Source organism: Schistocerca gregaria, chromosome 8 (genome assembly GCF_023897955.1).
Source record: "Schistocerca gregaria isolate iqSchGreg1 chromosome 8, iqSchGreg1.2, whole genome shotgun sequence".
Taxonomy (NCBI): Eukaryota; Metazoa; Arthropoda; class Insecta; order Orthoptera; family Acrididae; genus Schistocerca; species Schistocerca gregaria.
Genome location: NC_064927.1, coordinates 330,910,674 through 330,937,099, shown reverse-complemented (window position 1 = coordinate 330,937,099; position 26,426 = coordinate 330,910,674). Strand labels below are relative to the sequence as shown.

The following is a 26,426-nucleotide window of genomic DNA, read 5'->3' as shown; positions in this document are numbered from 1 at the left end:
TGTCACAAGTGGGGCACTTTTGGGGTTCTTCTGTGAGAGGTTCCGGGTTTGAGGGGATGAGGAAGTGGCTCTGGTTATCTGCTTCTGTACCAGGTTGGGAGAGTAGTTGCAGGATGCGAAAGCTGTTTTCAGGTTGTTGGTGTAATGGTCGAGGGATTCAGGACTGGAGCAGATTCGTTTGCCACGAAGGCCTAGGCTGTAGGGAAGGGACCGTTTGATATGGAATGGATGGCAGCTGTCATAATGGAGGTACTGTTGCTTGTTGGTGGGTTTGATGTGGACGGATGTGTGCAGCTGGCCATTGGACAGATGGAGGTCAACGTCTAGGAAAGTGGCATGGGATTTGGAGTAGGACCAGGTGAATCTGATGGAACCAAAGGAGTTGAGGTTGGAGAGGAAATTCTGGAGTTGTTCTTCACTGTGAGTCCAGATCATGAAGATGTCATCAATAAATCTGTACCAAACTTTGGGTTGGCAGGCTTGGGTAACCAAGAAGGCTTCCTCTAAGCGACCCATAAATAGGTTGGCATACGAGGGGGCCATCCTGGTACCCATGGCTGTTCCCTTTAATTGTTGGTATGTCTGGCCTTCAAAAGTGAAGAAGTTGTGGGTCAGGATGAAGCTGGCTAAGGTGACGAGGAAAGAGGTTTTAGGTAGGGTGGCAGGTGATCGGCGTGAAAGGAAGTGCTCCATTGCAGCGAGGCCCTGGACGTGCGGGATATTTGTGTATAGGGAAGTGGCATCAATGGTTACAAGGATGGTTTCCGGGGGTAACAGACTGGGTACGGATTCCAGGCGTTCGAGAAAGTGGTTGGTGTCTTTGATGAAGGATGGGAGACTGCATGTAATGGGTTGAAGGTGTTGATCTACGTAGGCAGAGATACGTTCTGTGGGGGCTTGGTAACCAGCTACAATAGGGCGGCCAGGATGTTTGGGTTTGTGAATTTTAGGAAGTAGGTAGAAGGTAGGAGTGTGAGGTGTCGGTGGGGTGAGGAGTTTGATGGAGTCAGGTGAAAGGTTTCGTAGGGGGCCTAAGGTTCTGAGGATTCCTTGAAGCTCCGCCTGGACGTCAGGAATGGGATTACCTCGGCAAACTTTGTATGTAGAGTTGTCTGAAAGCTGACGCAGTCCCTCAGCCACATACTCCCGACGATCAAGTACCACGGTCGTGGAACCCTTGTCAGCCGGAAGAATGATGATGGATCGGTCAGCTTTCAGATCACGGATAGCCTGGGATTCGGCTGTGGTGATGTTGGGAGTAGGATTAAGGTTTTTCAAGAAAGATTGAGAGGCAAGGCTGGAAGTGAGAAATTCCTGGAAGGTTTGGAGAGGGTGATTTTGAGGAAGAGGAGGTGGGTCCCGCTGTGATGGAGGACGGAACTGTTGCAGGCAGGGTTCAATTTGGATAGTGTCTTGGGGAGTTGGATCATTAGGAGTGGGATCAGGATTGTTTTTCTTCGTGGCAAAGTGATATTTCCAGCAGAGACTACGAGTGTAGGACAGTAAATCCTTGACAAGGGCAGTTTGGTTGAACCTGGGAGTGGGGCTGAAGGTGAGGCCTTTGGATAGGACAGAGGTTTCGGATTGGGAGAGGGGTTTGGAGGAAAGGTTAACTACTGAATTGGGGTGTTGTGGTTCCAGATTGTGTTGACTAGAATTTTGAGGTGTTGGGGGGAGTGGAGCTGGAAGTGGGAGATTGAGTAGATGGGAGAGACTGGGTCTGTGTGCAATGAGAGGAGGTTGAGGTTTGTTGGAAAGGTTGTGGAGGGTGAGTGAGTTGCCTTTCCGGAGGTGGGAAACCAGGAGATGGATAGTTTTTTGAGGTGGAGGGTGGCATGTGGTTCTAATTTGCGGTTGGCCTGTAGGAGGGTGCTATGTACAGCCGGTGTGGATGTGGGAGAGGAAAGATTGAGGACTTTGATTTGGGATAGGAGTTGATGGGTGTGTTCATTGGCCGAGTCGATGTATAGGTGAAGGATTAGGCGGGTGAGGGCTATGGATTGTGCTGTTTGGAACTGGTATAAGGACTGATGGAAAGAAGGATTGCAGCCAAAGATGGGAACTTTAAGTGTGAGGCCTTTGGGAGTAATGCCAAATGTCAGACAAGCCTGCGTAAATAAAATATGGGAGCGTAATCTGGCTAGGGTGAAGGCATGTTTGCGGAGGGAATGTAAATAAAATTTAATGGGGTTGTTGTAGGGATGTTGTGAGGTTGACATGGTATTAGTAGGTGGAAAGGGTAATATGAGGTTAAAGTGAAAGTAAAGAGAGATTTATATAGGGAGAGATAAAGGTGTGAAAAAAGTCGAAAAAGTGTTGGTTTGAGATGAGCTATGTTGATCATGTGCTGAACTTAGGTTGGTGAACAACAACGGGTGCAAAGGTTGGGTAGTTATGTTGTCTCCAGATCATGTTAAAGGGTGGGAAAAATCAAGAAAATTTCGAAAAAAATTTTATCGAAAAAAGTTTCGAAAAAATAAAATTCGAAAAAAATTTTCGAATAAAATCTCGAAGAATATGTGTGTAAATGTATTCAAAGGACTGGTTATGTACTGGCAGGTTATGATAATGAGGTTAACAATTGTTTGATGAAGAAATAATAACGTGTAAACCTGTGGGAAGCTGCTAAAAAATGATCGGTTTTGTGGGAAAAACGGGAATGGAAATAAAACGAAAGTTGTTGGAAAAAAACGGAGATGGTTGTGTAAAGGGTGAAAGGAACTGAAGCTGTGAAATAGTATTCACGAGTTTACACGAAATGTTTGTAAACTTGGCGCTTTCCCGCTTGGTAAGTCTGGGAATCTTTGTTTTTTATATATATATATATAATAAAAAAAAAAGAGAGTCTTGTTTCACAAAGCTCCTAGCATCCAGCACACGTTGTTCTATCGATTATTCATATGATTTTGAAACGCAACCCTGTCATTTTTTGAACACATTTTAATTGATTTCTGAATGAATCATAAGCTGATGTTTGAATGCGTGTATAGTGTATGTGATGTTTCTGTCAGGAGAATCCTTGTCGCATCTAGAAATAAACTTTCTGCAGACAAAAGGGGACGGGGCTATACGAGTTGAGCAGAGTAAAGCCGAATGGATGAATGCCAATCACTGTCTGATTATGTGGTTGATTGGGTTTGCGAACGATCGGTATTGTTATAATTACTAGCGAAATCCATAAATTCAGACTACCAGAATGGAAATAAACAACTAACAGGAATAACAGGCAAGAAAGATTACATATTATCCTTCTCGGTGTATCCAAGGAAATGAAATTTTTACAGAAAATTTTAGGCCAGATCGCTACACTAGTAAGGACCAGTTGTGCAGTATCTGGCTAGCAGCCGCGTAAGTTCTATTCTGGAATTAATGCGGAAAACGTGTTGTAAGAACATGTAACAACAACACCTAACTGGAGAATAATCGCGGGATAACTAAACTGGTGATTCTGGTAGGGTTAGTGAAGTTAATCGACGAACAAGTTTTGACAATGGCAGAGATAGCTACAGAATTGGTGATGACAAGATCGTTTGTTTGAACGAGAAAGGAGAAGAAACGGGGACATCACACATATTATAGAAGAATAAGACGATTCCAAATTTATATAAAAAATTCATAATACTGTTATTCGATCTCATGCTTTAGAAACTGGTGCGTGTGAATGAAATATGAAACTATTTCCTAACATAGAGCTTTTTGCTTGTAGTAGGCCTTGTAGGCATTTGATACTGGTACTTCATGAATTATATTCTATCGTGTTATAAAAATGACCATTTGTGCCAAAACAGTCTTGTTTATTTGCTGTGCAAAAATTGCTGCAATATTAGAAAGGCCTATTTTGTTTTAACTAGCAGAAAGTGACAAAATAGACGTAATCAGATCGAGAAACCACACCAGTCTTGGGTATTATTTGTATTAACAGCTTTTTCAGTATTAGATAACGAATTTTGATTTTTCATGTAGCAAAACGTTTGATGAACTTTGATGAGGTAATAGATTCTTTCGCAGAAAGGAAAGCACGCCATGTAAAGCTGTAGCAAGATTAGAGAGAAAAAAATGCTAGGAGCTAACGACTGAAGAAATGTATACTTTCTTGCTTGTCCCTTGTCTTCATTGGTTTTATGTATCCTATATTTAATTTCATGTCACACAAAACAACAAGTTATTAGCTAACAGGCAATAAATAGTGCAAATTTTCTGAAGAGTTCTTGTTCTCCCAATTACAAACAATCCTATCTGCTATTAATTGCAAGTTTTTCGCAGACATTTCAATTTCCACTGTCCTGAATATAGTTTGATGGCATCTATTACAAAACATACGCGTTTCAATTCCACAGAGCGAAATACAGTGACGTGTGATACAAGAACACTGTATGAAGAGGCATGGCACTGCACTTTGGCACACTTAAGACCAAATAACATGTATTACATTTCCTCGAACACATATATTTTATGTTTCAGACTTTTCAGAAAGATGTGTGTGCTACAAGATGAACATATTTTTGAAAATTCAATTTTTTTTTTTTTAGTATTGACCCGGTTCGCAAATATTGTGGATCCGGGGCTGATGTGCAGAGCAGCCGGAGTTATAGTGGGTAGTCTCCACATGACCTGTGTTTACATTTAGTGATTTTGATGTTTCCCTTTCATTTACTCTCACATCAAATGAAAAAATGGATATCTGTGGCCAGGAGCTATCGAGTGAATTAAAATACATTCACATAATTACGGAGGGCTAAAATATGTTATTAGTTTCAGATTTTATTTTATTTCCACCTTTCTGACAGTCAAGCATTACTCACCTTGCAGAACAATGAAGTTATTTTTGTCTGTTTGCTAAAGAAATTTGACTTTTATTAACCTTTTCCACAGAGGCAGTCAATGTATTTGAAACCAAATGGTTAATTCCACAGCACTGGCTAGTTTCAACTGTCCGCCGCATTTCATGTGCATGTTTTCATCTTCTAGCATGTATGGTGCTATGCCATAATAAATAACCAAACATGGAGATAATACAGTACTGGTGCTCCAGGAAAATTTACATTCCGAAAACCGTACTGAAAAGCTTAATATCAGGTCAAGGTCTACTTCACTGGGAATCTGGACATAAGAATGTGCACTTTAAGTACACACTTTAAATGTGCACGTTTTAGTATGGTTCACGAAATTCCGGTGCTCTTGGAGTATCCTCTGATGTCTTGTTTCTTTTATGACATAATGTATGATGTTTCAATATTTTACACGTACGTACATACGGGCTTCCTACGTCATGGTAGATGTGCAAGCGCAGTGTCGATGTCGCCTGTTATCTGCGCTCTCTGGCAACTGCTGAAACGAACCTGTTTCTAACAAGATGCGGGAAAATGGTAGTCTGAAAAGCGTTACTTTCAAAGTAAATATCCTTTTACTTAAGTTGAACTACTTGCGAGACTGTACCATGAATTTCTTAAATCACAGAGCGTTTGACTCTCATTTAAAAATCAATTCTATGATCATCAGCCATTTAGAAGAATTTCAAATCCTGAAGATCAGACAGTTATGTCATTATTAAAAATTTTACTGGCACATTTGTGTGATATATCTTAAAGTGTAACACGCGCAGAAAAGATCAACATTGTATGTGAAAGCTTAGCTTCCCTTGCAGCTTATTACCCTTAGAGACCAAAATTATTGTGGAAGCTTTGCTTTTCTTGTAGCAACACTATGTATATTAAGTTAAACTATTAACTTTCCATGTTTGTGTGTTAGTGCTACTTATCAGTGATGTTGCTGTTGGCTGACCATCACATGTCCTATGCTCTGCATATCCGCTGTCATCAGCTGGCGAGATCACATGACATGAACTTACAAAAGCACATCACAATCTCGATTTCAATGATTCGGAAAGTAACATGCGGTGTTTGGTGGAATTCCAATGTATACTTTAGTAATACGAAGATACACAGTGTACATGTTGCTGCATATCAAAGATATTTCCAAAGCGTGTCTTTTTCCCTGAGTTTCGTTTTCTAAAGTTCCAGAAAATTCTATGCCCGCATATAAAACCATAACCATTCAAATGATTGATAAGTTTTGAGGGAAAATACACTGTCACTTAACATGGAAAAAGTGTGTTTTCACCCGGGAAAAAGTTTATTTTTAACCGGGAAACCTGGGAAAAATCCAGGAATTTTTTTCTCTTGTCTTTGTATGCACCTTGTTTGTCTTCTTGCTTATGAAATGTGACAATTATAGCACCATTCTAGCTTTACTACTTCCCCAGATGTAATCATCTGCACTGAAACACAAAGACACCTAAGCACACTTTCTTTTTTTTTGACCCCATAATATGAAATCACGAATTAGCCTTGTTTTTATTATTCTGACAAACTTAAATCCTCAATTACATTCAGGCAACTTAAGAACAGACATATGAAAAAACAAAATCTTTTTTTACTTCTGTTTCAGCAATGATAGTTAAAGATTTCAGCTGCTAGAGAGCATCCCTCCTATGTTTGTTGCCTTGCTGTTGTCATTTGGTTGAAGTGTCTGCCACTAGATACTGTACTTACTGCGTGGAGATTCGGATACTCCACGACAAAATGTGCACATTCAGCCTTTGACCTGTATTCTTTAGACAATGCTTTCGAAAGAGAGTACCTGTATATAGTGATCCTGAGTTTGATACTGAATTTAGTGGCTCAGAAAGGGAAGGAGAATGTGATGTTACTTTATTAGAGACTGAAAGTGACAACAGTTCACAGCTGAGTGATAAATGCTCTCTAACGCTACGAGATAAATACATCCACTGTGTTCCAGCTACTTGCTCCAAGATCTATGTTCACAGGAAACCATTGTGAAATACATGGTTAGACTTTATAGCTACACAGAAATGAGAAAATGATTTCAAGTTTCAGAACATTCAGTCTAAGTCCAGTGCACAAGTACACTCACAATTTTATTGATGGTAATCTTTGAAGATTTGGAACTCATTACTTGGGGCTTTAAAAGCTAGCTTTGTATGTGTATATGTGATGTCGTTCACTATACGGCCTTTTTCATCAATAAAAAATTATTTTTTGGAAGATAATTTGCAGAAAAACTTTGTATGTTAAGCAATTCATACTTCAAAACTAATTTGTTCGCCATCTGCCATTACTTCTGCTATGTCATTAACTTCTTTTCTTTTTTTTTAGTTAATTTCTTTGCTTATGCATATCTATTTATTGTTTACTAGTTGGTGTCTGTATTGATGCATGGGAGTATAAAAGGACAAGAGTGGAATTCTCTTTATATCGGAGTAATCAAGTTGGATTTATGCACTTTCTAGCACTTCCAAAGTTTTGTATGCCACATTTTCCCTTATATTCCAGAGCAAGATTTGCACCCAAGTATATCTCTAGACTTATGTACTGAGTCATTTCTGATTCATTTCTACCATTGTAAGTGACTCCATTACAATCATCTTGCTTTTAAAATTGTGATGTTCTTATGTTCTAATAGAAAATATTTTTCAGTTTTGTATAAGAGACTGCTAATAATGAGAAATTTTGAAATATGTCTAGTATATGAAATAGGAGCATAATTTGGAATGAACACATTGGTCATATTAAATAAGTGATTTATGATCACTGGACATACATATTACCTTCTGTGAACTACACAGGTGGAGGCCATAGGTCTTTTGGTTCCAAAACACACTGCCTGAACCTTGACTATTCTTTGTTCATTATTTCCACACTGTCCTAGTATTCCCTTTCTCTTCTTGATGGCTTCAAAATAATTCCTGTTTCTTCCTAAACTATATTTATTTTTCATTTTTGTGAATTTTTTTTATTATTTACAACCCTGAACACAAGACCACACCCTATTTTGAAGAACTTCTTGACACGCTAAAATTTAACAAATTCTGATTAACCAAAGTTACAATTTACAATGGCAAAAGGAAAACAAATGACAAGGGATGCTGTAAGCTAAACTTCACTCCACTAGAGTAGCATGTCATTTTCAGTGTACAAGAAGAAATTAAGTAAATGATTATTTTATTCAACTCTAAAGGCTGCTCAAGAGAGCATGCAAATAGCAGTAAAAGTGATTCATTATGAGGGAAAATTTCAGTTGTCTTCTCTGGTTGACTAGGAACTTTGTTACTTTCAAACAATGAATAATCCAGGATGGAATGTAACAATATTAACGAAGGCCTCGCTGACCAAAAGCATAATTTGTGACAGTATTTTTGTTGTGCCTATCTGTGACTCAGCATCTCCACTATACGGGTGAGTGGCAACTCAGTTACTTTGTGACATCCACCATGTGAAAGTGAAGACTGGTGTTGCATGAGATGTGAGTTACACACCTTTAAATGTATAATTACAATAACAATGCACTCAGTACAATGGAAAAAAGCTGCTCCCACTGCCACCACCACTAATCCCCCCCCCCCTCCCCCCACGAATGACGACGGCAATGGCAACTGTCTGCAAGTACATGTCTAATTTCACTCTGCAGTGCGTACACAATTATTGTTCACATAAGCACATGGAATTCTGTGTACTAGTTGGCAATCCTGAACCACCTTACTTCAGTTTGTCAATAACAAACTTATTTTATTCTAGATATAATGACCACTAACCTTAAGTTAGCTGTATGAACTGAAAAAAACTTACTTCCATCTACTTTAAAGTCACATGCATGATTTAACTCATTATCAATAGCTACAATTTACCATATGGTATGTGAATGTAGGAAAACTCTTATTTTAAATGACTAACATGGAAGAAGAGGGCTCTTAATTTCTGTCAGATAAGCATGGTATACCTTTTATTTTACTGCACTACTTATTCTATATTATTTTTCTTCTTTTCTGTATTCATTTCTATCACTTACTTGCAGCCCTTTCTTTCCTTATCTCTCAATGTGTTTATCATCTCCCCTATTCCTGTATGTTGGACTTAGCATTCTCCAATCCTAACTAGTAAACAGAGAGAGAGAGAGAGAGAGAGAGAGAGAGAGAGAGAGAGAGAGACTGACTTTTAATAACGAAAGACTTCCCCTTCCCCTTCCTCCCCCCCCTCTCTCTCTCTCTCTCTCTCTCTCTCTCTCTCTCTCTCTCTCTGTATGTATGTATGTGTGATAAAAGACTCAACAGTTTTGAAGGTTCAGCAGGCTGATATCACCACTGTACATTTAGTTCTTTCACCACTTGTTGCCCTTATATCGGTTATTTCCCACCAGGGACTTCCCATATTCCTGCCTATCCAGACAACAGCCATACACACGAGATGGATTCCCCCCCCCCCCCCCCCCCTCAATTAGAAGCACAAACATCAGCTGTTTAATTCTTAAAGGTACAGTGTAAACCCACTTTTATGTTTCCAGAATTAATGTTTTCCCACTGTTCATGACATTTTCTTCATTGCTCCAGTCAAGTTTCCTATGTTAATTCACACCTGATTTCATGTTAACACATCTGTAATTTTCCTGCAATTTACACATTATGCAACCATGTTCGTGGAGAAAAAACTGACACAACTGAGATAAAATTATGCTAGCACAGTACTGGCCTTCAAGTACTGTTTACAAATGTCATGCGGTTATGTTTCTTGATGACAGGATGCTCTTCTCAACACAGGGTGCTCTACTCAACAAACCTGAATCAGTAAAAGTTGAAACAATTTGTGCTTTATATCCTGCCACTGTCTACTCAGTTCAGATCATCATATATGCAAATGTAGCACAAAATACTTTTACACTTGACAATGAGAATAAATTCTCGAAATACGTCATGCCAAGCTTGAAAAAATATGGGGATAACTGATGCAGTATTTCATTATTTAAATAATGAATGACATAACTGCAGGCTTTCCAAAAACATCGATTATGCTGAATGAAATCAAGTCAAATGTTTCTACTTCCCAGTCAGTTGCTAGTTCCAGTTATCTCTAGAGTTAAATATACTACATAATTCAGATTCAGATACCCTTACTCTTAATAAACGAGTCCCTGATGACTATTTTTATGCCTATTATGTACACATATCATACATAAACAATGAAAATCCAAGGGGAAATCCCATATGTAACTTTTACCAGTTAAGAAGTTATTTCTCACATTTTACATTCTGCCAGATTTTACAAAGTTTTTCAAATTCCCTTGAAAGTGTAAAATCAGGATTTCACTGTATTTCAGTTCCCCTGTCATAAACATGTTTAACAATATCACAACATGAACTACAGCACAAATTATGCCAAACAAGCAATCAAATGAAATTACATGGCCATAGAATATATAGGGGGGATTATTATTCAGATATTGTACTGTGTGTTTAAGTTTTACTAAACATAATCACTACAATAAATTGAGTTACTTTACTTAAGAGATTAACGATTAATAAGAAGTTCCAATGACACTCGAAATATGTGGAACAGACTATAAGAAACTATTCAAAATTAGTTAAAATATGCCAATATAAATAAATATTAACTACATTACCTGTCATAACAATCGCCCTTAGTTCCTATGGGAACATCAAATTCGAAGTCTTCATAACCATCGTACGGTTGTGCTTTGCGCAAGTCCCACTTGATGCCAGAACCACGCAGCATGACTCCACTGAAAAATTACATAAATAAATATATATTTTTGTTAAATTTTCACTAATAAGTTCAAAGTATTATTGAAAAGTACTGAAATATGTTCCACATCAGAAAATACCTAAATCCATAGTTAAGAGCATCTTCAGCTGACACGATTCCAATGTCTCTTGTCCTCTGAACCCATATTCTATTAGTTGTAAGGACATCTTCAACTTCGTCCAGACGTTCTGAAAACTTGCTTGCAAATTCGTATATGTCATCTAGGAGACCTAGTGGCAGATCCTAGAATATTATATATCAAATTGTGTCAATGTAACCAGTTCATTATGCAACACAATGAAATTTTTTACATCTAGAGATCAATCAAGTAAGCTACCTTGTGAAGAGAGCACAAAGTGAATCCTGTATTACAACACAGTTAAAATTATACATTTTTCTGCTACTAAGCTGTCTCACAATGTATCAATCATGTAGCAGACGTAAAAATTTAAGGATGAGAAGAGGAATGTTACTCTATTTTCACTGTACATTAAAACTGTAACTCACCTGACTGACACCACCAGGCCGAACATATGCAGCATGCATTCGTGCGCCTGATACTCTTTCATAGAATTCCATCATCTTTTCTCTCTCCTCAAACAGCCAGAAAAAAGGTGTGAGGGCACCAACATCCAATGCATGTGTACCAACAGCCATAATATGGTTCAACAAACGAGTTATTTCAGCAAAAAGAACTAAAAAAAGAACAGCAGAACAACAAAAAATTCAAGCTTATTACAGTATTAATGTTTTATTAGTATATTTGCTTGCTGGAAAGTCTTAATATTTTGTTATCACAAAATGTTCCTTCTGGAAACATATTACTCTGAAGGAATGAGGAAGAAGCAACTGGGATAGAATGAGGAATTAAACAACAAAGTCTGAGAGCCAGAACTAAGTATTCCACAGGAAATTATCTACCATTACATTAATTTAAAAACACAAATGGACACTTCTCTCAGTATAATGTCAGGAATTAGCAAAAGAAAGGTAAACTACTTGGAAATCTACATAAATATTTTAATTCACACTGCTATTATACAAAACAAATTCATACAATTGTTAAATTACTTCGTCAATATGAATTGTAATTTTATTTAAAATTTTACCAGCATGAGTTAACAGGCATAGGCATTTCTGGTTATGAGTGAGTGAGATCATTCTGCTTGGGAACACTTGATGTGTAAGTTAAGGTAGAGGGTGAATCTGTGGTGCCTACACAATGTTATTGAAGACGACGAATGTGAACACTGGAGTCTGTCATGACTAAACTGTAACAGCTCTCAGTTACTGAACCCACTGATCTGCAAGAAGTCTTTGCCAGTCCAGTATGCGACTAATCTGAGTATGATATCATCAGGTACACTAACAGAACACATTTGTTTACCATAAGAAATGAAGTGATGGTGCTGCACTGCATTGTAGTTCTTACAAGCATCAGAGCTTGTGAACTGTGTAATTTCACTTAATTAAGGGTTAATATATCAATGAAAATAATTTTTGAATATATAATTGGATAGGTAAAATATCTACTCAGCAAGTGGTGGTAGGGAAACCAAACAAAAATTTTAGGATATGAGCAAACTTTTGGAGCCAGTGGCTCCTTTACTGGCTGAAGGATTCAAGAGGAATGAAGGGAAATGGTTGGTCAGGTTTAACAAATGTGGAGAGTTACAGAAAAGACAACCAGAACACTGGTTCAGGAGCAACTTGCTGCAATGGGATTGAAAAGGAAAGACTCATCATTGTGCACAGCACCAAATGAGATTTGACAACCTAAGAGCTTAAAGGTGGAAGATTGGGTAATAAGCAAGACAAAATATTGTGTAAGAATAATAGTGGCAAGTTAAGCACATTGAGGTGGGGGTGGGGAAAAACAGGCAGGTCAGAAAATGAAAGATTAGAAAACTAAAAGCAAGTGAAGAAAAGAAGTTACTGGAAAGTATGATCAGACCAAATAAATTATGTAAATTAAGGCCAAGTGGGTGGCGAAAACCAAGGACATGCTGTAACGCCAGTTCCCACCTGCAGAGTTCTGAGAAACTGGTGTCAGGATGAAGAATCCAAATGGCATGTGTGGTGAAATAGGCACTACAGTCATGACTGTGATGTTACAGAGTATGCTTTGCAACAGGATATTGTGTGCAGCCGTTGCACATCCTCTGTCTATGCCCATTCATCCTACCAGATAATTTGATGGTACTGATACCAATGTAGAAGGCTGATCAGTGTTTACCAACAGCTGGTACACGATGTGTGACATTTCATTTAACATGTTACCCTACCTTGAATGGTATATGTTTTGCCAATTACAAAGCTGGTATAAGTAGTGGTGGGAGGGTGCACAGGCCAAGCCTTAAAACAGGGATAGTCACAGGGGTAGTAGACAAAGGATAGGGAAATGGGTGCAGAAGGAGCACAGGGTCTGACCAGGATATTGTGGAGACCAGGGGATTCAGAATGGATGTCATTTCAGGGTATGATTTTAGAAAGCAATAGCCTTGTCGAAACAATGGAACCATACATTCAAGACCAGGATAGCAATGAGTAACAAGAGGTTGAAATGTTTCCTGCATATTTCTGTCACAGTTTTCAATGAGTAGTGCAATACATTAGTTGGAAGGTAGGTTGCTGATGTCAAAATGCCTTGTTCTTATTACCTGTGCCTTGATTTGAAAAAATTCTCTCTTCCTCTCCTCCCCCAAATTGACATCCAGCTATACTATGTATGCCCCGAATCACTGACTTCTTTTCCTTTTTGACACACTGCTGAGCACTGAGAATTTAACAACAGACTACTACTCTGCACACTACTAAATTAGAGAATTTTCTTTTATTGTAAAACACATATATTATGATGGCTTTTTACACACAGGAAACAATTCAAACTATTCTCTGTCTGCTTGACAATATATTTCAACAACATTTGCAATGAATCAAGTTAACAGTAAACAGCAGCCATACTCTCAGATCTCTCTTGTTCCATGACTTTCTTCTGTACTGTCATGGTGTCTTCTTCCACGAAGAGCAGCCAACACTTATGAGTGATCCACTGCATGGACAAAGCATTAAGAGCACCAAGTATGGCCAAATACGAGTGCCGTCCCGTTCAGTAGCAATGCCATCTCCCAGATCATTCAGTCAACATGCACATACAGAAAAACCCCAAGCTCAACACGCGGGTCTCACTTTCCAAATTGCATTAAATAAACGTAGTAACTGATCAGCATTTGTCAGTACTATGGTCGCAGATTAGCCAGGTAATTACAAGGGATTTCTGTATTTGAAAATGTACAACAGACTGTTGTAGAGTAGGATTACATGTAAAAACAGGAACTTTCAACATTAAGCCTCTGAGAGTAAATCTCAGCAGGGAGAAGCAGGTTTAAAGAGAGACCCCTTCCAAGCCATCCAAGAATTCCTAACATTAAGCACTGCTTCAAAACTCTTTCTTAGGTCCCTACAACATGACCCTAATCTGTCCTTTGCAAGAATCCAGGCTCTTTGTTCCTCGAAGCAGATGACCATCATCATCTTCCCAGTGGACAAGAGATCTACCACAGTGGTACTTGACTGAGAGGTATATGTAAACCAGAGTCTACACCAGCTTTCCAAGAGATATATGTACAGCATCTGCCATCAAGATTCCATCCCTGTGATATAGACCTCCAGTCCCTTTTTAAAACCACAGGCCCCTCCCAATGACTAACTCCTCAATCCAGACAACTTCCTATCCCACCCACATCACATACTCCACCCTTTATCTTTTTCCTAAGATCCACATACCCAATCACCTTGGCCATCCCATACTTGCTGGCTTCAATGCACCCACTGAATGTATATCTGCCTTGGTTGATCAACACCTGAAACCTAGACTCCCCTCCTATAAAGACACCAACCAAATCCTAGATCATCTGAAATCTGTGTCTGTTCCACTCCCACCACACACCTTGCTTGTTACCACTGACACCCCTTTCCCGCCTGATGCCAAACCAACAATGTCCTTCCTGCACACCTCAATCAACTTTGCACTTATTAACAACTACTTTATCTTTGTGGGGCAGACATACAAACAGATTAGGGACATGACAATGGGAACCAAGATGGCTCCTTCCTATGTTAATGTTTTCATGGGTCACTTGGAGGGTGCTCTCCTGGGATCCTTAAGTCTTCAGCCCCTAGTATGCTTTCAATACATTGGTGGCATCTTTTCCATATGGACTCATGGTGGAGCTCACTTGTTAAAATTTCTAGAACGTCTCCAAAATCAATTTCGGATGGTCCTATTCCGAATCCCATGCTACTCTCCTTGATGCTGACCTCTTCCCCCACTGAGTGCCAGCTACACACTTTTGTTCACAAGAAACTTATTAACAAACAACAGTACTTGCATATTGACAGTTGCCATCCCTTTCATGTCAAACCTTTCCTCCCACTAACTTTGGCATTTGCAGCAAAAAATTTGTTCAGCTGCAGGCTCTTTACAGCCCCATTATCTCCTCAGCCTTGATTGGATGTAATTACCCCACCAGCCTAGTTCAAAATCAGATTTCCTGAGCCATCACATCCAGACCTGGTGCTGCAGATCCCTCCTATAAACAACTTAGGAGTACACCTCTTGTCACTCACTACTATCCTAGTCTTAACTATATTAATCAGCTGCTTTGACAAGGGTGAAATGAGGTCCATTCTGCCTGACGGTTTGCCCACAAATGGAGTACCGTTTTGTTGTGACCACCACCACCACCTATACTAGACCTGTAACTGGCAACACATATGCTACCAAAGCAAGAGCCACCTACGAAACAACACGTTACATACCAGCTGTCATGTAAACACTGTTCGATCTTTTACTTTGGTATGACTATTGCCTAGTTATCAGTTAGGATGAATGAATTTAGGCACAAGGTGTACACTTAAACCTCCACATTTAAGCTTGCAGGTTTTCAAATCTCATCTGGTACCATCCCCAACAGTCAATCTTTCCTTCTTATCCCATCTGGCGAGTCTCCACCAACCCAGTGTTCTGGGAAACTGTTCAGTAACTCTCCCCATTTTCTAAATCTCACCTATTCTTTTCCTTCATACCTCTCTCTTCCTCTCCCTGAACCTTTCCGCTAGGAAGAGGAGCCACTGGCCCCATAAGCTTGCACATTTCCCTATTTTATTTTTTTTTTTTTGTTTTCTCCAGCTGCCATTTGGTATGTAGAATGGTAGGCATGGAGGGGTGGGGGAAATGCCAGTGTGGAAGCCGCCCAGCTGGAGGTCTACGAAGCTCCACTACTGGGTGGTTTATTTGGTGGTAGCCATTCATTTGGATTGGTAGTTTATCCATTGTAATGTCAAAATAGAACACTGAAGTGGTTGCAGAGACAATTTTATTGATTAACATCTTCATGACTACCCTGCAGTTGAAACTTGAGTACTTTGCAGACTTCATCGACCCCGGTGATGTGAATCTCACAGGTAGCTCTGCCTTTTGTAGGATAGGAAGAGCTAGTGGATCCAGACTAGAAGCTGGTAGTGGGTGCGTGGGTGGATGGATGGATGGGAGAGGTATTGCACATCAGTCTTTCATAGAGATATCACATATGAGTCTGGGTACTGGGTGCAGGAGGACAGAAAAAGTCATATGTATCATCCTATTGCTTCTTACTCTCCTTACCTGTGTCAACCAAGATCACTAATCGCCCCAGTCATGTTGCAACATGGGGAGACAGCAGCAAATGAGTGCAAATGCATGCATTGGTGTCACAGTCACACTGTGTCCACATTAACACAGACTGATAAGTTATATGTTAAACCAATACATTAACAACACCATAAAATTTGTATGATTTTGTGTAACTCATAATACCCATCATTTTTAATTTGGTGTCATTTTTGGATCCCACAATAATCTCTAAACTGAACTATCATTCAATACATCCAAATAAAATTTGATGCCGCACTTACAAACCTCTTATGTACTTTGCCCTCTTTGGTACATCAATGTTCAACAACTTCTCTACTGCCAGAGAATAACACTGTTCATTGCACATCATTGAAACATAATCCAAACGATCGAAGTATGGTAAAGCCTGTGTGTAAGTCTTGTACTCAATCAACTTCTCTGTACCACGATGCAGCAAGCCAATGTGAGGATCTGCTCTAACCACAGTCTGAAACAAAAATAATTAAGTACTATTACCACTCTGTTGTTCTAACACACCTGGGCACTAAGGCATATCACCACTATACAGCATGAAACTACCACCTCATTGCAGCATCTCTCAGTAGATACAATGATTTTTTAATTAAATGAAATATGCCCAATATTTCTACAGTATATGAATCCCAGAGTAGTTTCGATATATAACTGGATCCCACATATGAATCAAAAGGACATCAGGTATCTGAACTCTCTTCAGAGGCCAGGCTTGGGTTTAGTCCATCACAAGCCAGGAAAAGTGGAGGTAACTGAAAGACACCCATAAAATTAAAAAAAAACTACTTTGTCCAGCTGCTGATAGTTTAATTGTGGGTGAAGTAGTCCCCCCCCCCCCCCCTCCCAATTCAAATTTAAAATCAGTGACTACTTGAGAGGTACTGTCAAGGAACTATCAGACAAATGTGAATGCTAATTAGAGTGCGACACCTGGAATGTTTGCTGCTAAAACCGAGTAGAGAGAAACTAGAACACACAAAGGAAAAGTGAAAGGATGCAGAGCGATATTTTAGGAATCAATGAGAGACAATGGCCAGATGAGAGAGGTTTTGGATTGGGTATTATACATGTAAGGAAAGAAGATGTAAGAAAAGACATCATGACCCTTCAATGAATTGCATGGCCTTTGTAGAGCGATAGTAAAAACTGCAGAAAAATTACCCATATTTGAAAAAAGGTAGAACAAGGTAAGGACAAAAATATTGAAAGTTAACAGAATAATACACATCAAACAGAAAAATTGTTTAGAAATGTAAAAAGCTCAACAAAAATGTACGGAAAAAAATTACATGTGGGTGACACAAAATTGGAAACTAAATGTTGGACACAGGAGAAGCTTCGTTGATGGTTGAGTACAAGGGGCATTAACTTCGGAAAATACTGAAACAAATATAACATTAAAATCTTCAACTACTGTTCGCTGCGAATGACATCACTTAGGGCCTGGAAAAAGGAATAATCTCTGAAAGGGTCATATTTACCTCCATGAAAAATGAATGTTGTAGCACTAGTTGTCTGCAAGTTATTAGTGATTCCAACAATAAGGAATGCCACATCACACCATCTATGGAACTTCCAATGAGACTTATCTTGTGTAAATTGTTATTGTGTGTCGTGTTTAATAAATGCTACGTTTACCATGTTCCTATAGTGGTGATGAGACTATACAAACCCACAGTGCTAAAAAATGGATGCAACAACTCTAAAATTTCTAAAGTTTCAAGAGTAGTGAGACCATCAAGAGATGGTCTACCATTAACAACAAATACCTTGCTGCAACAACAGTTCGCATCTCATGAGGAGTGACACTATCAATACAATCTCGTGCAGCATCAACAGTTATTAGTATTGTCAGCTATATCCTCAGCAACACCTGTGGTTACACCATGTGCCATTTCAAGACAGCATTAATGACTGGAAAATGTACGTTTGTCAACTACAGCATAATTTTGCCACTTTCAAGTTGCATGATCATGATCTTCAGAAATCTATTCTTTTTTCCTTTGTTGTCTTGGAAGCAGTCTCTTCTTAGGAAACTAAGCATTTTGATGATCTCGATAGCCTGCCATTCTCCAGGATTGGTTAAGTGGTTTCTGAACATCAATCAGAAAATGCTCACCATGTTTTCAGATCAGAATACTACTATCGTCAGAAAATGCAATCTAAGTCGTACCCTGACTGTGCATCATATCTTGAAGGACTGAACTGCTTTTACAGTTTGTCTCAATGAACACTTCAAACATTCACTTGCTTATTCCCTAATCAGGGACTTCGTTATCCACCACACTCCTGGCAAAGAAGGGAGCACTCAGAAATTAAGGTTTTTGGATCTATTTATAGGTAAAATTCTCATAATTGTGACAACTTTTGAATATGTACTTGATACTGAAAGGCACTGGCAAACACGCTACACAGTTTCCACATAGTGCACAGCTACAAAGGACAAACAACTGGTCCAGCCAAGAAGAAAGAGGGTTATAATTAGGAACAGAATACTTAAATAACCAGTCTCATGCAAGGGCTCCCTTGTGGAGCAAAATAAACTAACAACTTCTCAATAGTGTTCTTGAGATTCCAAATCTTCCTCAGGCTTTATTTTGGATTCTTGTTATCGTTTAATGTTACGTACTAAAAGTTTCACTACCTCCTTGTACCAAATATTTTGTACAGTACCCATGCTTTTGGTGTCCTAAGCAATAACAAAATTTGCTTCTACTTAGAGAAACGTGGTCACATAAGCAGTGTTCAGAATTCTTATTCTTCTCACACGGCCCACAAGACATAAAAATAGTGATTCGGTGCATAAAATTTGAACTTGATTAAATCCGGCAATGGAAAATTCACATTTTTAAGTACTAAAGGAGCAATATCGATCTCTGGGATGAAACCAAGTGAAATCTTACATGACAGACAATTGTGGACTTACCTCCACCTCCTCCAGTCACAGAATCATGAATGAGGATTATCAAGCAGTCATTTCCCCATGGGCACCACAGTTTGTGTGTGAACACTCAGCCAGCATACAAAGTGGGTGCCCACAACAATCACAAAAGCCCAGGAACGCTACCTCTAACACACAGAAGTTGAACCAGCTGAGCCACTACATGCCAGTTTGAAGAAGGGCAGGGTTGGATATCATGCCTACCAGTTACTCCAGCAGCAATTCCAAAAATATTTTACAAATCACACCACTGGCAGTGTTCTATTCTCCATGCAGCACACACATTTCCCAATGCCCCATAAGGTCACATGATTTCTAGAGCCACATAAGAGGGCCAGCGCGGCAAGCTCTAGCAGATCTGTGCATTTGCGTTTTTATGTTCATCTGCTACAATCCGGCCCTTCACCAACAACCATTCCTGGAACTGGTACTACTCACTTACTTAAGTTAACTGTTTTTGTGGATTGTGATGAATAAATGAGATGTTTACCACATTTACATAGTTATACTATGTACAGGGGGGACAACTATTGAACTATATGAAATAAAATCATAATTTCTGAACGGTAGGCCATGGGTCAGATGGGAATTAGTATGGTTTGGTTTAGTGACAAAGCCAATTTTCGTTTGGATGGGTCCATCAATAAGCAAAACTGGTGCATTTGGGGGACTGAGATCCTGCATTTCACAATCAAGGAGTCTCTTCACCCTAAACAGGTGACTGTGAGGTGTGTAATGTCCAGTCACAGAATAGTTGGTGCAATATTCCTTGATAGCATGGTAAGGTTCTGGAAGATGATTTCATCCCCGTTACCCAATGTGTCCCTGATTTCAACAAGATGTGGTTCATGAAGACAGAGCTCGACCCCACTGAAGCAGTAGAGTGTCTGATGCCCTGAAGGAGCACTTTAAGGACCGCGGGTACCTAGAGGGCCCTGGCATGGGCCTCGATTGGCTGCCATATTCTCTGGATCTGGACACATACGACTTCATTTTGTGGGGGCAATAATAAAGACAAGGTGTGCAGCAACAGGCCCAAAACCATTACTGAAATGGAAACAGCCAATCAGGAGGTCATCGACAGCATCAAAGTTCCAGTACTTCAGCAGGTCATGCAGAATTTGACTATTCATCTGCGCCACATTATAGCCAATAATGGGCGGCATATCCAAAATGTCAACTAAAATCCGAGTAACTGTAGTGATGTTTACATGTTGAATAAAGCATGTGCACACCATATTTTTTAACTATTTTATGTATTTTTCATATAATTCAATAATTATAAACCTGTACTAGCTATTGGTTGGAAACAAACATATTTCCAGAATGAGATTTTCACTTTGCAATGGAGCATGCACTGGTATGAAACTTCCTGGCAGATTAAAACTGTGTGCCGGGCCGAGATGAACTCGGAACTCTTGCCTTTTACAGGCAAGTGCTTTACCAACCGACCTATCCAAGCAGATTCATGCCCTGTCCTCACAGCTTTAATTCTGCCAAATACCTCGTCTCCTACCTTCCAAACTTCACAGAAGCTCTCCTGCGAAACTTGCACTCCTGGAAGAAAGGATATTGCAGGAATATGGCTTTGCCACAGCCTGGAGGACGTTTCCGGAATGAGATTGTCATTCTGCAGCAGAGTGTACGCTGATATGAAACTTCCTGCCAGATTAAAACTGTGTGCCGGGCCAAGACTCAAACTCAGGACTCTCGTCTTTTGCCGGCAAGTGCTCTACCAACTGATCTACCAAAGTACAACTCACGCCCCGTGAGAGGTACTGGCAGAATTAAAGCTGTGAGGATGGAGTGTGAGTCGTGCTCCAGTAGCTTAGTTGCTAGAGCACTTGCCGCAAAAAGCAGAAGTCCCATGTTTTAATCTGCCAGGAAGTTTCATATCAACACACACTCTATTGCAGAGTGAAAATTCTGGAAATTTGTTTGTTTCCAACCAATAGCTATCTGCCAGGAAGTTTCAACAAGCATATTATTTGGGACAAATTCTGAGAAGCAGTGATTAGAATACCCAGCTGCTTGAACGGGTTGCTACATGATGTTCTTGAATGTACACCACAAATTAATCTTATTTAACGTTTCTCCACTCTAAAAACTTTTGCTTCGTTTGAGATGTTATTTCAGGATATGATTCTTTATAACATAATAAAACAAAAGCAAGCAAAGTATGCAAGATTTTTTATATTTATTTCTCCTTTGTCTGACAATTCACGTTACAAATACAGACTTACGTAATTGTGTGTTATGTCCTTCCCAACTTTATTTATTATTGAGTTGTAATCCAAGAAATTTAACACTGCCAACCTCTTCTATCTGCATGTCTTCATATGTTATACAAATGCTGAAAGGAAATCTCTTGCAGGTTCTGAACAGTGTATAGTTGGTTTTTTCAAAGTGAGTTAGTGTTAAACCATTCATTAATGTCAATGAAAATTTGATTAGCTACCATTTCTAAATCTGTCTTGACTTGTTCTTTACTGCAATGTTTGTAACAAAACACACTTAGCCTGTGGCAATATAACAGATGAGAGGTCATTAATGTACACAAGGCTCTGAGCACTATGCGACTTAACTTATGAGGTCATCAGTCGCCTAGAACTTGGAACTAATTAAACCTAACTAACCTAAGGACATCACACACATCCATGCCCGAGGCAGGATTCGAACCTGTGACCGTAGCGGTCACTCGGCTCTTGACTGTAGCATCCAGAACCGCACGGCCACTCCGGCCAGCAATATACACAAGAGAAAGCAATAGAGTCAAGAACCTTGAGCAACACCACATGTAATTCCCAAGCAGATGAAGACTGATTGCTTACTCCACAGGTATTTCACAATGATACCCTTTACTTCCTGTTGGGTAAGACTCAAACCACTTCACAGCACTGCCAGTGACACCATAGTAATCTAATTCACTTAAGAGATTGCTGTGATTCACTAAGTCACAGACTTCTAACAGATCACACAAAATGCCAGCAGCCTCTAATTTGTTATCTATTGAATTAAGTACATTCTCACTGACTGTGTACATAACCTTCTGTATATCCAATCCCTAAATGAACCCTAACTGTGACTTGGACAATATATTATTTGCAGTAACAACATTTTTAAATATTTTTGAAAAATCTGGCAAAAATGGAATTGGTCAATAGTTTGACACTATCTCTTTATCCCCCTTTTGTAAAGAGGCTTAACTTCAATATATTTTAGCCAGTATGGAAATGTTCTGCTGTATAACTTAAGATAGAACTCAACTCATATGAACACTCTTTGATTAACTTTGTCTATATGATACAACAGCCACTATAATACTTTTATTGTGGTTGTAACTTCTTAGGGACAAGTGAACGTCATTTACATTTTATTAAAGTTATTTGTAGAGACTGGTCTCAGATATTCCATTGTAATGTTAACTGAACCTGGTAGCCCCAAGCAGTCTACCAATGTCTCATTTATTTTTAGAGTTGTCTGTTCCTCTTCCTTTCTGGCCCCACCTGTCTGTCTTCACTATATCTAATAGTTTTTATTTTGTTGCTGATGTAATTATCTTTTTCTCATAATACAGCTGCTTATATTTCTGGATTACTTGCTTCCATATTTTGCAGTATTCTTTGTAAAGCATTACAATGCTAACATCAGAGCTGTTCCTAGACAGTAGATAATTACCTTTTTGTCCCACGTACCTTTATCCCTTTTGAAATACACAATTTACTTTATGACTTCTGTTTGATTTGGGTTATCTTTAAGTGAAAATGAGGAAGTAACTTTATTAATTAATGTTTTGTATTTTTCATTTGAGTCTGAAAAATCATAAATATCTAACCAATTCATATCTTTGAGCAATCTCCTAATATTCTCAATTTTTGACTGATTATTACCATCCTGTACTCATTTTGCATAGATTTTATATCCTGACAAGTTTCAACATCTAACATAAAATGTTGCATGTCTCAATCACATAGCCCAATTACCACTGGTTTTGTGATATGACTTTTCAGCCAACGGCCTTGCCATAGTGGTAGCACTGGTTCCCATCAGATCACCGAAGTTAAGCACTGTTGGGCTTGGCTAGCACTTGAATGGGTCACTGTCTGGGTCTGTCAAGTGCTGTTGTCAAGCGGGGTGCACTTTGCCCTTTCAGACCCTTTGAGGCCAATTGAGGAGCCACTTGATTGAGAAACAATAGTAGCAATGATAACAAAAACTGACAATGGCCAGGAAAGTGGTGCACTGATCACATGCCCCTCCATATCTGCATCCAGTGGCACCTAAGGGCTGAGGATGACATGGCAGCCAGTCGGTACTGTTGGACCTTCAAGGATGGCGTTGTTTTTTGTTTGATATACCTTTTCCCCCCTAAATTTGTCTACAATGCTCTTATCAATAACATGCTCCGAGAATTCACATACTCTAATGCAAAGTCCACAGTAGGAATTAAATTGAATCACAGTGCAATAATTGTTCACTGACAAGAGCTTTTTAACAGACCCACATTAAGTCACCAGCAACCATTATTTCTTTTTTACTGTGAGACTGACAACAGAGCTTCCAAATCTTTTATGAAGACAAAGTTTCTTGAAGGCGTTCTGTACATACTTACTATTATGAAGAACTTATTACGAAATACTACTTATGTTGCCCAAGCTGCTTTTAAGTGCAGCTCTGATCAAAATTAATTAATGTCAACATTCTTGAAATTAAAACAGTGTCTAACAAATGTGGCAACTACTCCTTTCTCCATATTATCTCCACAGACTTAAGAAGCTAACTTAAACCCTGTAATATTTCACATATACTTCACTAAACAGAAAGTCATCGGGCGTAGTCCATATCAATCCAGGCAGACTAGGAAAAAAATCTTATCTTCATAGTCTCAATGTTATTTAATTTAGCGCGTTAAAATGAAGGATTAAGTATTTTTTTGTTTTCTCCAAAAAAATTTCGGATCTAGATACAGCCCTCCAAAGATGACACTGTGCATACCATTTTGAAGATGCAAATATTGGAAAAAAATTTAAAATGTGATATCACTGAAACAGTTCTAGATTTTTTGTTGCGGTTTTTTATTTGAAAGATAACTGCTTTATGATTACAAAGAAATCATCCATTTGGACTTAACTGTCAAAGTTCTTTGACTATAGTGTTCTGAACTTTTTTTATAATTTATGGAAAAAAAAATCCTAAAATGTCAATCCATGAATTTTTTTTTTTTCTCTGTTGTTAGTACCAGTTTTCGACTGAACAGGTTTTATAAACAATTAAGAGACTCATTTTTCAAGCATTTTAAGTAGTTCCAAAATGTATGTGAAAGGTCCAAAGACTTAAAGGTTTCAATTTATACAACTTCTGTGCACTCTGTTTTTTACCAAAATTAGCGTCAATGAACTATAAATGTGCTCCGCAGCTTCAGTATCTTTCTCTGATATAGAGTGATGCCTTCATGTTGAAGCAATAAGAATTAGAGCACTTACAGTCTTCAAAACATTGTGAACAGGAAGTGACCACTGATGGCATTGCTGCTGTCCTTCAGCTGGAAACCTGTATCCAGCAGTTGGTCCATGTGGTAGCATAAAATTCACTACAATTTCATTTAACTTATAACTGGAGCCTATAATCTCTGAAATCCACTTGTCACAATCATATATACACACACACACGCCACAAACATCCCCTTCTCAGAGTGGGTATTTGAGTATTATCGTTCTGTTTCTGAACTGTTGGCTGAACAAACAAAATTTCTTCTTTCTTGTTCTTTAAAGTGTGTGCAATATGAGTTCACCCATCACTGTCTTTTTTCTGCCCATAGAATTCTCTGACTTCCTCTTTGGACAAAAGAATGAGGGCTGTGGATGAAGGTTTCACTACTCTCGTAAAATCCTGAGCATTTTGGATTACAGCTGTAATTGGTCTGGAAAGATTACATTTTGTAGCATGGTGTTTAGCAGGCCTCCTACACCATCATAAGGCCCCTTCCCATGAACAGTAGCACTATATACCCAGCCACTTGGCACAAGCAACTTACTCAATTCAAACAGCTGGTAATGATTTTTAAAATGACTAGGAGCACCATCAGAAATAATAATGATCTTCTCTGCCCCTGTTTGCAGTTGAAGAATTTTCTGCATTGCTAGAAAAGCATGTGCTGTGTCATCACTTATAACTGCAACACTTATGGTCTTGTTTTGAAGATATGTTACTCATGTAAAAACTGAAACCTGGTCATTACAGTAATGATACCCTTGTCCTTCTTGTGGGAGAATCACAGACCAGTTCCCAGCAAAATCACAGTGAAACACTAAACACAGTTCTTCAGTCTGTACACACCCTTTCACTTCTGCAATGTGGTGGTGTTGCAATTTCTTCAGATGCTGGTGTGCTACTGCCTCCACTGACCATTTACCAAGTTCATCTATGAAACTGTCAAAGGCAACAGTTTTCTTAATTAGTTTATTTTCCTCCCATGTCACATATGTAATTTCTAGAGAGTTATCTGCTACGTCTTCCAGGCCAAGTGTCTGTAAAGACAGTCCTCTCTTCCCAGGGCAGTCACCACATTCTTGAAACAAAAAAGTCTTTTTTTTATGTCACAGACTACTAATGACTTCACACACTCAACCAAGGAGCCATATGTCACATGCTCCATTAAGTTCTTCATAGTTAGCACACAAAGTTAAAAATTCATGCAGTATACACATAAACAGACATCTCTAGATGGGTGTGGAACTAAACACTTGGGTCATAGTGCACATAATTTTGATCTTCCAGTATGTGAAGTTGTATAGTTGCTCTTGTAAATTGGAAAGGTTTCTTTAATACTGCGAGTCATGTAGCTCTTCATTTGCACAACGTTTTTTACTTTCAACTGTTACAGTTACAGTGTCTTTTTTGTTGGCACTCTGGCAAGAACAGTCCCATTTATCTACCATTAAAATGACTGCACTATTTAAACTGCTTCTACAGGATAAGCACAATAGGGATCTGAACTGCTTCTACAGGGTGACCACAATAGGGATCTGATCTGCCAAAGACTCCTTTTATAAACCTCGCATTTCTTTATTTGTCTATATGTACTTTGATACTGATGGAATGTGGTTCAAAATTGTTTACTCTGAAAATGTCTCTGGAATAATAGTTAAAACTTGCACCTTTTCAT

The 26,426-nt window shown here is 38.9% G+C and overlaps 1 protein-coding gene and 1 pseudogene across 1 annotated transcript in view; one reads left to right on the top strand and one right to left on the bottom strand.

Annotated features, from left to right (window-relative positions):
- LOC126284098 (NADH-ubiquinone oxidoreductase 49 kDa subunit-like) overlaps nucleotides 1–26,426 on the bottom strand; it is a 58,697-nt gene that overhangs the window by 20,365 nt on the left and 11,906 nt on the right. The window contains exons 3-6 of the mRNA XM_049982748.1: nucleotides 16,573–16,774; nucleotides 11,121–11,308; nucleotides 10,693–10,856; nucleotides 10,471–10,590 (exon numbers count right to left, since the gene is read on the bottom strand). Coding sequence (XP_049838705.1) covers nucleotides 10,471–10,590; nucleotides 10,693–10,856; nucleotides 11,121–11,308; nucleotides 16,573–16,774 — 674 coding nt within the window. The remainder of the gene's footprint in view (nucleotides 1–10,470; nucleotides 10,591–10,692; nucleotides 10,857–11,120; nucleotides 11,309–16,572; nucleotides 16,775–26,426) is intronic.
- On the top strand, nucleotides 23,271–23,389 carry LOC126285557 (5S ribosomal RNA; annotated as a pseudogene).